Consider the following 15,444-nt stretch of genomic DNA (forward strand, 5'->3'; position numbering starts at 1 on the left):
ACACAGAGTAACCTCATCAATTGATAAGCAACAGATGAGAAACAAATCAAACGGTCGCTGCTCGCCAGCCGTGAATTAAGAGTTAGAAACCTTATCAAAGGACTCTTGCTCTATCAGATGAAACGAACGGCAAAAGAATGAAACGGTTTTGTGGAGACAGATTGCTCTCAATTTGGTCATCCTCACTATACTTTTTGAGCAAAACTGCCTCGATTTCCGATTATCATTTAGGCATCCACGCAACATGTGATTTCTTCGAAAGTAATCCGATTTCATATGACTATGTATTGACTATACGACTTTGACTGTGGCTCTATACTGTCAAAAGCAACGATGATAGCATTTTTAATAGACCATTAAGCCTAAAACTACAGGCACATCCTCTAGCTACACGTTCAGTGTTCTTTGCTTCTTCAAAGCTTCTTTGAAGATGTTGAAATATGGTTGAAGAAGGAGGATGAAGTTTTGACTGACTCAGCAATGTTGATAAGACTTGCATTTACAATGCTGCTGTCAGCGATAGAGCTCGACCCAATTGATCGTGGAATCGAGCTCAGTATCGCCAACATCGATCCACCGCTATGCTATCGCTCCACACAAACACGAACACAATCAATGGTTTAAATTCTCACCTACGGCACTTTGTACCAGCACCGCGCAGAATAAACAGTTATTAAACCGATTCAACAGGATGTTCCGAGGCGGCTCAATTAATCGGGATGAAATTTACATACGTCCTCACGGGCGATGATTTTGCTGTTCATCCCCGGGCATTATATGTGAGCGGCCTCGACAATCCATAAAAAGGACAACTTTCTCTCGCAATCTCTCTCTCTCTCTCTCGCTCGTTTTGACAGTAATCCTGTAAATTAATATATTTTCATTACACGGCACTTTTGCCGGCGACACTCACCAACGCTCCGGACGCAAATTGTGTGATTGATAATCTGTCGCGACCACAGGCCACCGCGCCCGGATTAAGGTGGCCGCCGCGGGCCGCCTTACTCCGCGAACCCAGCGGGCGGCGGATTGGATGGACCAACATAAACGAAACAAACAGATGAAAAAACAAACCGGCTGACGTTAACTTGGAATCCAATTCCCACGTGACGGGACGTGGACAAAAAAAAACAGGGGCCCATTATTTATGTTTACACCGGCCCGGTTAGCCGGCCGCGGTTGGCCGCATAATTACAACCGGAAACCACTTACACCCCAACGGTTGAAAGGGTGTAGTGGCCCGTTTTTTGCACCACAGCGCACATTCTTGACGCTTTTCCCGTCCCCAGGCAGGCGGGTTTGATTTCCGCAACTTTACACCGACCCGGCAGCCACGCGCCATCGCGCACTAACCTCAAGCATCCTGAAAACTTTGACATTCGACCAGACACGACCAGTGAGGTCGTAGCGTGGCGTGGATGCAAAATTGAATCGGCAAGCGGTTGAGTTGAGTTTGGAAAGATTCGATCGTTAAAGTTGTGGGCAGATCGAGCAGCAAAACGCTGAGTTCGAGTCGTGCAATCGATTCAGCATTTCCCGGCGGGCTTCTCGATGCGCAACTTGCAAGCGAGCTCGGTCCGCTTTTCCGCATTTAGTTGGGCAAACACTGGAAAACTTCGCTCGCTCGCTCGTTCGCTCGGTCTTTCGTCGGTTTTTGTGGGTATCAATAAAAAAGGAAGTTTGGGCGGGATCTGGGATACGGGAGATCGGGGCACAGTAAATCGTTCGCTCAGAGCACCATTATCCAATCGCACCTGCAATCATCAAGGTGGGTCAGGAAGCTGCGAGTGGCAAAGACGGTTGGCCCTTGGGCCCTCCGGGGTGAGTGCCAACTTTAAGTCCGTCGTTGGCACAGCGGTGCTCCTCGGACAACTTCGCAGTCGGCGTAGTTGCAGATGGCCAGGCCACCGAAATCCTCGAGCCTGACGCGGTGCTCCTGCACCGATGAAAACAATTGTGTCCTGCAGTTGCAGTTTATTTATCAGCAGGGGCAGCGCAACTTGGCCGCAGGGGCCGGTTGTTGTGCCCGGTTTTTTGTCCCCGGCTCCCGGTTCGAGTCGAAATAAACAACAACACTCTCGCAATTACATCTGCATCCTGCAGCATCAAATGCTGGCCGGGGAGAGCGATAAACTGGCGTAACGGCGTGACCGAAAGCGAGAGAAGGTCCACAAAGTGAGCCAGACCAGACCGGACCGGGCCGATCCGATACTGAAGTGGGCAGCAGCACTCGGCACCGGTCCTCCGGGAGGCTTGAAACCCACCCGCCGAGTGCGTGCTCCGAGAGAAGTAATAAGGAGAACAACGCCCAATCCGAATCCAGCCAGCAGCCAGCGCTAGAAATCGCACAAGTTCCTGGGCCCGGTATGCTGCCCGAAAAGGGCGTAAAAGTCAACTTGTCAGGTCATTGAACTTCACACCTATTTAGCATAAAACTCCCAGGGTGCGCGCGTCACGTCACGCCACACATCATAATGCACCACTAGGCAACGTCTGCCACGAGGAGCAGCGTGTTGGCATGGTTCAAGGTGTGATGGGTGGTGGCTACAGGGCGTACGACAAATAGGGTGGAAAAAGGTCCTCCCTGCGTCCCGCGCCTCGTCACCGGCTGAAAAGGATGTACGTACTTTGGTTCCACTTCCGGTGTGCGGTCTTGCACTTACGCCAAAGAGTGTGGTGGTCAGCGCTGAAACCCGGAGCGCCTTGCCCGGGCAATAAAAAGGTCGGGTGCAAAAACACAGCCGGAAACCCCACACAGGATGCCCGTTTATGCGCCATGTTCCGGTCATAAACCGCGACCGCGACGGTGTACGAATCAATTCGCTCACGAAAGCACTCATCAATCCGCTTGGAGGTGTCTTGGATTCATCTTTCTTCGCACGCACGGACCACTCGTTTTGCGAGCGCCCGCAGCATAAAAGTGCGGGGCCAAAAAAGGGGACAGAGAAAATCCCAGCTCCCCGGTGCTGACACTGGGTGGGCCGCAGAAAGGAGAGTATCATCGCAACCGCATCACGGAAAAGTGTGTACGCACCGAGGCGCGCATAATGCCCACGTACCGAGTGTGTATCGTCCTTGGCAATCCGGTGACGGGACCATATAAAATTGAGCCGCAGAGCGCTGAGTTATGTCACCACAGTAAAAGGTGTAAATGAAATGAAGGAGCCCACACATCCGGCGGTTTCGCAAGCCGTCGGCGGCCGTTGATAAGCTGCTCGTTATCTGTGCGCGAAGTTCGGAGCACTTCAAACGCTGCTCCGTTTTCACTTTGATCGTGGAAAGTGAGGGTGGCCGCCACCGCTTTTATATGTTTCACCAAGACGAGATGCATAAATAACGCGGCGGCGAATGCTTACCGGCCAAGGTTATCTTCGGTTTGCACCGGGAGTACTTTTTTCACCGCATTGTCATGGCATCGGTGTTTCGATTCGTTTGTGAACTGCACCCGGTTTGGGGGTGTTGGGTTTTGCGGCCGTTTGATGTGCTTTAGCTCGACAAACCTTTGCTACACAAAATGCTGCACTCTTTCCGGTATCTAAATTTGTCTTCTATTAAAATTTCGCGATTGATTTCAATGTGTACCAACATTCATCCCTGGATTGCAACACCCTAGACATTGTGCCACGAAGAAAACTTAATAGACAAAAAATCTAAACTGACCTTAAAGAACCAATTTCTCATTCAAAAGACAATCGTAAGGCTTTTCATAATGTATGCGTCGCAAGTTTCAAAAGTTTCCATACTTCAAATTGCTCGAAACAAGAACCTAAAATCAATTTAAAACTTAGCTACCTGACCCAATATAGAAGAAGTCCACGGTAACGCCTCATCAAACTGTAATATGTTTGAGCTACGAAGAAGAATTCCTTGCGGGTACGCTTCATTATCTAAAAACCTTTTAATAAGTAAACTTTAAACAGGATCCACAGGATTCTACAGGATTTAATGTTGCTACTTTAAAATTAAGTATGGTCACTGTTTGAAATTACTTTTCCTGCGTTTTGCAACTTAGTCGATCGAGGGTAGATTTCATCCAAGGGCTAAGCCAAAATATGAAATATAGTTATGAGTGCATCTATTATGGAGGACTCATGAGCAATAGTCCAGCAAAAGCAATAGCAATAGGACACGAAAGCATAGTTAGAAAGCATAGTTGTCAGCTTAACATAGGGAATGCATTTATGTAAGAAATTGTAGAGACACTGTTTTGAGCCGTCCAATAATAAAGGCGTATAATTATATGTTATCTACGAATTAACGTTGATGCTTGTTAATTTTTCCTAACCTGAAAACATTATTTTAAAATACAAACTTTATGGCCGTTATGATCGTGGCTTTTGGTGGCTGTAGAGCTTATAGTGATAATACGATGAGAAAAACATACAGATCGTTTCAGAAAAAAATCTCCCATCCCAACCTATAGGCAGCATCTCACTTGATATCATTGATATCAACTACTCAGCTAACAAACTTGTTCTACGTCCTTTTTCGTCTTCATCATCAATTTATCGGTACTTCCCAAAAAGGCCAGCTTATGATGCGAGGGAATACCTAAGAGTGCTAGAAGCAGACCCTTACCGGGGCTCCTATGGGTTGGTCATTTTAAAATTAAAAGCGTTTCAATTTTGATCCTTCATTTTGCATCGCTTTCAGGCTCTCCGCCAGCTCCACACGGCACTATCCAGGGCCAAAGTACAGTGTTTCCGAAGGAGTGCTCCTCAGCGTTGATTGATTGGATTGCCGAGCACGGTCACTTCCATCAGTCATACTTCATTGTGCCGTGCACACGAGCACAGCGTCCCAACGGCATCGGCATCCGGTGCATGGTACGGATTTTTGCTGAGAAGTAGAATTTGTTGTTTTTTTTCTCATTTTGGCCCCACACAAAACTTCGACTGTTTAGTCATTACTACCCTTTAGATAGAGCCCTCCAGCCCTACGCCGGAGAGTGCATTCGACACGGGGCATGAGAATGCACCCGAGATCAAGGCAAAAAGTCGTCGTCCCCCCGGGAGGGGGTCGTAGTCCTAGTAGCCCCACCGCTGCTGCCAGGTTGGAGAGGCGCAAAGTTGTCGGCAGCAATGGAACTTTGCATAGCTGAAGTACGACGCACCGACCGAACCATTCGTACACGCACCCTACGCCCAGGACTCGGCCGGCGGGTTAATGGTGTCCAAGTTCTCCCAAGAACAGCCACCCGAACAACACTTTGGCAAACACAGATCGATCCGACCGCAACAAATACACTGACTCAATCTTTCGCTCCCTTTCGCCTCAAGGAATGAGTGCGAGCAAAACAGGACATCGAGTACAGAGAGCCGGGACACAAAGCCGGGCATACGACTGCCTGTAATATCTCGTCCCCTCTCGACGAGTAGTACGTCGTTACGGTAGGGTTTCAGTACACGTCTTGACTTCAATCTGGCCGTTGGAGCCTTTCTCCCCGGATGACGTACGTATGTATGGCTTCGAAGGCTGCACGCTCGAACTACCCCCACAAAGCGGCGTTGCTGTGGCTGCCGGTTACGCACTTACCTACGGCAACATCCGGCCTAGGCACGACGACGACGACGACGGCGGCGACGACGGGGACTTGGATACGCGCGCACTTCAACCAACCAACCGAGCGTTCCGCAATTTCCATGCCGATGCTGCTGTTCAAAGGGCGCTACTTTAAATGGGCGCCGGGCGCAAAAAAGGGGACAACCCGGAAAATCCGCCGGCAAGAAAATGTGCACCTCCTCCAATGTGTGTGAGAGAGAGAGAGTAGCAGCAAAAGGGAACTAGTCTGGAGAGTGAGCGAGAAGGAAGGGCTCGTTTCTTTAATTATTTTTTAAGACGCTCCCATTGAGCTCGATCCAGGGCACACTCAAGTGTGAGCGATGTTCAAGATTACAATCCAACGACGACGAGGGTCGGCTGCGACGCCACCGGGTGTACGCACGCATCCTTGGCTGGCCCCTGGACGCCGGCCCCCCACTGGTTGGGGGACCCGGCGCCGCCGGCGTCGACGTCATCGTCGTGTTGTGTGTTGGTCTTTTATTATTGATGCAGAAAATCTGCAGGTGCATCGGGAATTCTTTTCAACGTGCACCACGAAAGAAACCCGTCCCCACCTGGAAGTGTGTGTGGGAAGGGGCGGTAGACGGCTGCTCCTTGCAAGAAAATGCGGGAACTGTGCCAGGGGGGACAGTGCCCGACGACGCTCTGAACTCAACAGCCTCAGCAGCCGGATAAACCAACGGAAAAGAGGCTCTCGAAGAAACGCAACGCAACGTCGCCCGGAGGTCCGGAAAATGAACCATCTTTAATAGAGGGGTGGCCAGTGGATCGTCCTCTGTGTCAGTGTGAGTGTGTCAGGAGGAGAAAATCAAGATGTTTTGCATCGGGATTCTCCGCAGCGAATCCCACTCCCCCGTGTCGGTGTCGTCCTGGCTTCATGCTTTGTGTTCCATCAAAGTTCGAAGCGCACCGGGCTGAAGAAGAAGTGTAATCTTCCGCCCTGGACACCATGAATAATTCAGCTTTATTTCAGCATACCCTCAATTCCCAGGTCCGGCCACAGGCCCGGCTATCGGCCAATATGGTTGGAAAATTGGATAGAAATTAAGTTTAGATAAAAGCCCGGAGATACGAGCTCACGTAAACCGAGCGTTCGTTCGCTGCTCCGCTGGCAATCGACAGGGCGGCGACAATTTTGTGTCGGCAACGGAAGAACCGACCGGAACAGGAAAAGGTGTTCCCTGTGAGTGTTGGAAATTAATTGACCCACCGATGGAATGTGAAATAAAAGTTGGTCTGAAATGCGAACACTCCCGGAATACCGGAAAGAAATATTAATTCCACATTTCATGCGATTGCGGTGACTGGCCACATAGGTTCCGGCGATAGGCACTGAGCAGTTGTGCAAACAGTGGAACTAGGTAGAGTATTATTTGGCCAGTAATTGTTATGCAATAGTACGTGTTAAAAGTTCTGCAGTTACCACGAAATCTGGGCCAGTAAATACCTGGTATAAGGTGGAATATCGGTCCAAAACGAAGCTAGGGTGTTCTTTCTGGGGCGTTTTGAAAGCAATTCTTCTGAATTCAATTCTTCAATTAAAAGCTTAGGGTCCCGATTGGTTCATTTTTACGTTGCTTTCCTCAGCTCTGGCCGTTCTTGGTACTGCGTTTGACCGAAGCAAGTCATCAACGCTGAAGTTATTGCAAATGGTCGCGCTCAACATAACATAGAATTTATTGCTCTACCGGTACAAGAAATCGAAAGCTAGCTTGAGGAAATACTTAAATTTGACATGTTGAAAGAAAAAAATTATTGCCAGCCGGGCCTAAAAATGGCTCTATTACAGCTTATAGTTTACCAATTAGATAGTAAAGTAAAAAATGATTCCATAAAAAAATGATTCCAAAATAATTCCATAGCTAAATGGAGATAATTTTTAGAAGGGTAGTTCTCCTTAGTTGCTAGTCTATGGTGCTATATTTCAATTAATGAACTGACAATTACGTAGTAAGAAGCCGGCTGTAAAATTACTGCATCGCTTCACTACAAAAAGTACACAGATTGGGAACGGCCTAATCACATGCATCGTGCGGCATTTGTGTTCAAAATATTGGCCTGTCGCTCGAAAACAAAATTAATTTATATGACATCCGCACAGCCCATCACCTCAGAACACGAGATCCACACCGAAACCAGCCCAAACGCAGGTGTAATTCAACAGTTCTGTCAATGAGAATTTATCAGCACAACAACTAACTTTCGGCGCCGGGTCTACAGAAAGCTGCAGCGCTAAACAATAATAAACTAAAACAAATCCACCAGCTCAGGTCGAGCACTGCTTGCGCAAATTAATTGCGATCATATGGAATTGTTTTGCAGCCATTCCTAACACTCGCATCGGGTTGATTGTGATTTGCCCCGATCGCCGCACGACACCGGTCACGGTGCTTCCTTGCTTCCGTCACACGGCCCCCCAACCGAGCGGGTGGCCCATCGGTTTTATTGCTTCACTACCCCACCGTTGTTTGTTGTTGACTGCACTGTTGGACCGACCGACTGCAGGGCGAGCAAATTTCACCTCAACCCGTCCAGTGTGTGGGTGGATGGGTGAAAAACCGACTGACCGGCTCTCAGTGCACTTCTTGCACTTCTTCAAACCAAATAAATTCTACAATCAACTTCATTTCATTCAACCACCGCCCGACACGCACACATACTCGCTCGCTCTCTCGGCGTCCAGCTCGTCTGTTTTAAATCGCACGACCCGGGCACGAGGGTAATGGTTCATCCGGGGAGGGGGCGGGATGCTGGGCAGCATAAAACCACATACACACCCACCACCCATGGCTACGGACCGCAGCTTCGAAAAATCAATCCAACTTCCGCTCACGCTCCATCGCCTCCTTCACCGGACCGGGCCGGTGGGCCGGCGGCGGGCGGTCAAAAACCGAAGGATGCAATCAACAGGACCAAACACAATCGACCGTGTGTCGGCCACCACACACACACAGGACGGCTGGACGATATTTCAATAACTAAAATTAAAATGTCGTTTCCAGAGAGTTTGTGTCGGTTACTACCGGAGAACCTACTCTGCTCCTGTGCCTCCTGCTCAGCTCTCCCCAGGCTGGGCTGTTGATGTTGATGACGCTGTTGCGTCGGTTGATATTAAACATCATCCACGCTCCCCGCGCGCCACCCAGAGGCAGGACGTCCGAGAAAAACCCGACACGTACCGAGCTGGTTCCGGCCCCGTCAGCACATCACAGGGAACGACTAAACTGACTATTCCGAGGAGGAGGTTAACCGAACGGTCTCTCTCTCTCTCTCTGTATGTGTGGCTGGGTGGCACACCCGCCCGGGAGATGGCACAGCATCGAGGCCCACCCTTGTGCGGCCCACCACCTGAACGGTCCTCCCCTCGAGCGATGTGTCACTTCCGGTCCGCAAGGAGTGCGCCCGTGTTTGTACGTCCTTCGATTCGGCCGCCGATCGATGATGCAGCCGGGCGAGTCTCGAACCAATAGATGGAGTTTGCTTCGCGATCCATCCTCACATTGACCGACGGAAGCCAAGTCCGGCAGCCGATCCTAAACAATGCAACCGATTTCCAACTAAATTAATAAATAATATTCCGCAAACACTGGCGGACCAGGCGGAGACCATTATTCCTAATAAGCGACCCCGACCGACCGACCGGGCCGACTGACCGAACAGCAAACACCCCGGGGTTGCCGATGCTGCAGTTGATTATGGTGCGTATGGCGATGATGCTGATTGTGATGATGACAATCTGTGGCCAGCGATGCCGTGCTGCTGCAGGTGAAATAATGCTCTCAACTCAGCGCCGGTCGGCTCGCGGTCAGTGGCTGCGGTTCCACCCTGCGGGAGCGACCGATGGAGTGACCGAGAGTGTAGTTGGCCAAAGACTGCTGCTGCATCCGACCGAACGGCAATCGATAGAATCGGCGTACGGCCACTTAAAGATCCGCTGACCCGTTAGTGATGCGCCCGCACACACAATTAGGCTGCCGGCGGGACGATGGCGAGCGATCGCATTTAATCGGCGCGATTGTTGAGGCTACCCATTTGTTGCTGGTTCGGTCGACTAACCTTCAAAACCCGTGTTCAAAACATCATCTACGGTATTCGGGGGTAAAAAACTGCAGATCACTGTAAGAGGCAGTGGCCCCACCGGCAACCGGCAAGGACATGAAAGGACCGAGCTGTAAATATGCACCCATTTCCATAATGACTCCTCGTACAATACATCCATTCGTCCAGCGTTGTTGTTTTTTGCCTATTCGCCACTCAGCAACACACTGGCCCGCGGGGCTCCACTCCTAAGCGCTCCGGAGGTGGGTGACCGTGGCCCAGCCATGGCCCCGAGCATTATTTACAAACTATTATTATAATTGACTAACCGGTGCATACAAATTCCGCGCCCGCTCCCATCTCCGCTGGGTGGCGTCTGGCCCCGGGACATTCGAGAACTCGCTTACTGCTGCCGGCGGTGGTTATGTTTCGCAGGACTCTCTCTCGCTCTCCGTAGGTCTCGTCCGCTCCACGTCGTCCTCCGTTTTGTGGCTCGCTTACAAACGACCGGGCAAGGCAAGCGTTTCGCCACCGTGCCATCCGCGGGCCCTACGATTGGGTGGCATTGTTTCTCGCCCAGCTCAGGCCAGCAAATCCACCGAACCCGTGCGGATGGACGGAAAAGGACGAAGTAGAGTAGCCTTCCTTCTCGGAGGTGGACGGCGACGGACGACGACGGTCGGCGACGGGACGACACACCCGAAACCGCAACAGATTCGAAATTAAATTGTTCTGTTAAATGTTTTGTTTAGGGCGAAAAACGGCGACTCACTCAGGCGCCGGCGAGGGAGCGCAGGAACACAATGAAAGAAAGAAAATGCAAATGGCACCGGGATGCCGGTGTGTGTGCCGGCGAGTTCGATGTAGTTGCACCGGAATTCCTTACCGCGGACCGGGCGGAGTTGTTTCGTTTCGGCCGGTGGACCCCGGACGACTCACAGCAGATCGGTTGGTGAGTAGTGGTGCTACAATTAAACTTCTCTTTGGTGAGCTTTGTTTTTTTAATTGTTAGTTATTCGTGCTTGTAACGGCTCCGTACGTCCGGGCCAACATTGTTCGCGAAAGTTGCAGCATTTCAAATTCAACTACGATCTAAGCTGATTGGACGTTATTTTGAATTGGCGTGCGATCTTTTTTAGCGACCGTCGGTTTTGGGGTTTCAAACTATTTCAAACCTTATAATCGAAGGGGTGTCTGGCCCAACCAAAATTAACAGAAAAAGCAAGATAAAATAAAAAGAAATACAAAAATCAGTTTCCAACCAATAGTTTAACTGTCGTTTGGCGATAGATAAATTTTTTAGGTTTAGTATTGGTCCAGTCTTTATTTTGAGAGCACTAATCAGATAGATTGCTAAGTAATCAATACCTAATAGGAAATATATATTATGCAAGATGCTCGATATGGTGACAGTGTTGGGATGTCGGGAAGTTTGAAGGTTGGTTGAGAATGTTCATTGCTCTAATTCATTTAAAATGATCCTGAATAAATTTCGACCTCCAAATGAAGTTGACTTGTGTTGTGTGGTCTATTCCAAGTACATAATATACCTGTCTTCAAAAACCTCTAAGATAAGGAAACTAATAAGCCTACAGAAGATCCATGTTAGACGAAGCTTTCTGAGAGCTACCCCTTTCTTCAGACAATTTTTCCAACCCCGGAAGGATACTATCCATTAAGACTAATGTGCCATCATCAAAATAACGATGGCATGGTTGAAAATTTGTGGCAAAAAAGAAATGCAATCATCGAATTGATGGTGGATCTGTTTAAAGCGTTCACTTAACGGTAAGCAGTTTTCACGATAAATATTAGAACCGCCACACTAGCTAGCCTAACTACTTATCCACCAGCTTACAGCAGTCACCCGGGAAACCTGGTGCCGGACCCCGAAGTCTCGATGCACATCGTCGTATGCAGCATCAACCTGGCCGCAGCCGCACCTGTGTTAAATTGAAATGGACCAGAATTTTGCGCCAAAACTTTTACGCCAATACTCGAGTCTCGGCCACACTGGCCCACCTAAATGAGCGGTGGCCCAAATCCCGCAGCCCGCAAAACACCGGAGCAGCGCAGCGGTGGTCAGCGCCTACGCTTTGCATCATATTTCAACAATTTGTTTAATTATCAAAATAATTTCCTAACCGTGAATGGCGGTGCCGGGTTAGGTGCCAGGTGCCAGGACCCAACACATGAGTGCTCCGTTCGAACCCGAAGCCGAACGTCGGGGGCCAGTGTGCATAATAAATTCGCTAAAAAAAACACACCGCCACCGATAAAAATTATCAAATGCGCACACATACAGCTAGAGCTTTGCCATATTGAAAAATTAATGGCACCCTAAACGGTCGGGAACGGCGCACATACGCACACACGAGGAAGGATACTAAAATCGGACGCTCAATTATAAAGGCCAACCCAGGCCAGAGGGACCCACACCCAGAAGGGACCTTTAGCGGTGTGTGGGGCCGATGCGACCCGAGGTGCGTTTCATTTGCGTTATTATTTAGCCAGTCAACCATGACGGCTGCAAAAATTAACCCCCGCCCTGGCGCTGGCCAGCCAGCCCAAGCTTCCCGGCGCAACGGCCAAATGAGTACGTAAATCGAAATTGTTCATCACCATAATCCACTGCTGTGCGGGGGGTGCGGTAGGTTGGATCCCTTTTCTTTTTTGCACCACCCCTTTTTGGCCACCGCGGGTTGAATTATAAAAACAAATCCGTTTAATTTGCACCCCAGGCCATCACCGGGCAGTGGCCCAAGCATTAAAACATTGTTGCGGAGCACGAGCACCGGACGGGCCGGGCCAATAAATCTGTAGCGAAAATCAATAGACAAACACAGACACACGCACGCACGCCGACACCAGATGCACCTGTCACCGGGGCGATCTATCAACACCCACCCCAGCAGCTCGGGGTGGAAAACCAGGAAAAACCAAAATCAATTCTAAACTGCAACACGCCACGAGCCAACCGAAGCGTTAAAAAGCAAACACCGTCGCCGTCACCGTCGTCGCCAGCGTCGTCGGCGGCCGCGTCATCAAGTCGCCACCGTGCGGCAGGAAGTGTGGTTTTTCCGGGGACCCGCTGTGAAAAACTAAACACTTTATCATACCACACGGCTCTCTCTCTCTCTCTCGCTCTCTGATTGCATTGGAAAATTTATTACTCCATCCGTTGGACGTCCCGGCCGCCGCCGTTCGATTCCCGCCAACCGCCTAACGACCGCCGGCTGGACCCACCGGATGCGGAAGTCGCGCGGGTGACCCACCGGAAGCGGGCCGGGAGGGTGGGGTGAACATTGTGATTGTGAGTGATAGCGCTAATGATTATAAATTGCGCAAACTGAAACACGCCCATGCCGCCAAGCTTAATGCCGCCGCCGCTGCCATTGTTTTTTCCGTGTTCCGGTTGTTTTGCGTCCGGTTTTAATTTCCACCCGCACGGCCGCCACCGGACCACTTCCGGTCGGCTTGGGGTTTGGCGCTTGGCGAGCGACTTTTTTCTGCTGCTAATTTCACACCAACCCCAATCCCCTTCGCAGGATTAATCCGGACGCCTAGACGGCCGGTCGGTTCGCCCAACGTCCAATGCAAAACAAGGTTTGTCGACGACGACGCGAGGCTCGAAGGATCCTCCCAAGGATGCCACCAGAAGGAGGGCCGGATAAGGAAAACTCGGTCGGCGTTCTTGGAAACGCTGCCTTTTCGAGCCGTTTGACACCGTTGTCCCGGTTAAGAAACACGCAAAGCCTTACCTCATCACGGCAGTCCACGTGTACCTTGCCGCTGTCCAGGACCCGCTTCAGCAGCATTTCGTCTCCGCGCAAGGCAGCCAGGTGTAGCTGAACGTCCGAAAGGGTTTCTTTCTGTGGAGACAAATGAGAGCGTAACCGAGAAACGTTTAGTAACTGTGCGAGGAACGATCCGGGAAATTGTAGAGAAAAATAGTGTTTATTGTGCCGTCCATTTATGCTACTTTGTTGAGAAAAAGTTTCCTCAGACTTTGGAATGATCTGGTAGCACCCCCGTGCGAATCTCCTCCGTTATCTCGAGACGACTTCGAACTTTTGGCCACCTATTAGTATGTCACCAACACGTTATTGGTAGGGCTGCTGACATTGGTGCCACCATGGCCTTGTTCACGTTCACCGGTAGACCGATACTGTTCGCAGTTTTCTAAATTCTTATATTAGCGTGAGCTATACATCGGAGACCTATGATAAAGACCTACAGGCCTTCGACCTAATGTCTACGTCATCAGTAAAGGTCAAGATGTGACGGGATATGAGAAGTAGACCCCAGAGTCCCCGCCCCTCCAGCTTAAGCGTAGCGAAAGGTTTAGATAGCTTGCCATCTACCTCCACCTGCCTTGTGACGTTGGTTATGGTCATTCTAATAAGTTTGGTAAGTTTGGCCGGTATTCCGACCGGTATTCGGTATTAGTCATGATCATGGGATCGTTCAAAAAGTATTGGGCTGGTGTGGTCGCTCTATAAACTTTCTAATAAAATTTGAAAATTTCAATTCAGTTTTCGATAAATTATTGTGAAACCTTTTTTGTGCACCTTCCTTAGTGTTCTTTTGATAAGCTAGGGAAATACTCAAAGTATGCTCACAAAAATATGGAACTACCTGTGACTAGTTGCTTGATGGTTGAAGTATAACCGTCGAGCCCTTCTTCTGCATCCGAAAGTTTTTTAGCCTAGTGTTATCAAAATCAGTTTAATATTTTTGTCTTCAACGAATAATCTGTGGTTGTTAATTTAAAGAGACAGGCGCAACGGTCCACATTGAAAACAATGTCTTGCCAGAATTATTCAAATGTATCAAAATCGCTAGCAAAAAAATATTATAATGGCATCAATTTTGTTAAATTCAATTTTACTTTTTCAAAAACTTTTATAGGAATGGCAAGCCCACCAGTTTTTGTTAGTTTTTTCTTACTTTCACCAGTGAACCCCACCAACCAATTCTGAGCACAGAAAACTAGCCCAGCCCTACATGGAGCCGCCTGGTAGGTTACTCGCGACATGGCTATCGCTTACGATCACCGTTTAAGTGATCGCAACCGCGTCGCCTGGTAATAAAGGCAAATTGTTTGCCTATACAATGAAAAACAAATCACCACCGTTTGGGTAAAGAAAAGTGAAACAAAAATAATCACCCGCAGCGTGCCGGGCGTGACAGCGGCAATGTAACACATGCTCCCCACGTGATTACGAAGCGCTCCGGCTTCCAGTGATCATTATAGTGATACTCGCCTCAAATTAGGGCTCGAGGAACGCAACGAATACGTCTCGGGCAGCACTTGTCTAGTGTCGGTAGCGCACCAACCAGGGCCACTTTTCAACTTTAGCCCGCACACAGCACAAGCAGCGCCGAGTCAGCCCTTTTTGCCGTGCCATGCAAAAACCGCGCACCCAGCGCAGAGCCGGGAGCCGGGCCACACCACGCAACAATTACCGAGGACGCCGGGCGCGTTTGCACAAAAACTTTCCTGCACCCGGGCGGCGTAATAAATAGGGAAACAGGAAAAACCCTCCGCAAGACGTGTGCGCGCGCCCTGATGCACCCCTGAGGCAGACGAGCGCGACCAAAAAAAACGGAGGGCTCCTCGCGTGACCTTTAATTGTAATAGCAAATTAACCTTTGTAATAACATGGAATTATGTTGGGCACGGACTCTACATAATTCTCACACAGTGACGAAGTGCTCCCGCCAGTGTTTCTTTTTCCCCACCTGCTTGACGGGGCGAGCCTGCCGGCACGAGGTCCCCAGCTCTCAGGACCCCAGGCGCACCGGTAACCACAGGTAAGTGTTGCACGCGAGACTGGCCTC

The 15,444-nt window shown here is 49.8% G+C and overlaps 1 protein-coding gene across 1 annotated transcript in view; it reads right to left on the reverse strand.

Moving 5' to 3' along the window:
- LOC131207858 (ankyrin repeat domain-containing protein 29-like) overlaps window positions 1-13,418 on the reverse strand; it is a 149,016-nt gene extending 135,598 nt beyond the window's left edge. Inside the window, exon 1 of the mRNA XM_058200490.1 lies at window positions 13,362-13,418. Coding sequence (XP_058056473.1) covers window positions 13,362-13,418 — 57 coding nt within the window. The remainder of the gene's footprint in view (window positions 1-13,361) is intronic.
- Between the last annotated feature and the right edge of the window lie 2,026 nt (window positions 13,419-15,444).

The sequence above is a fragment of the Anopheles bellator genome, chromosome 2 (genome assembly GCF_943735745.2).
Source record: "Anopheles bellator chromosome 2, idAnoBellAS_SP24_06.2, whole genome shotgun sequence".
NCBI classification, from domain to species: domain Eukaryota; kingdom Metazoa; phylum Arthropoda; class Insecta; order Diptera; family Culicidae; genus Anopheles; species Anopheles bellator.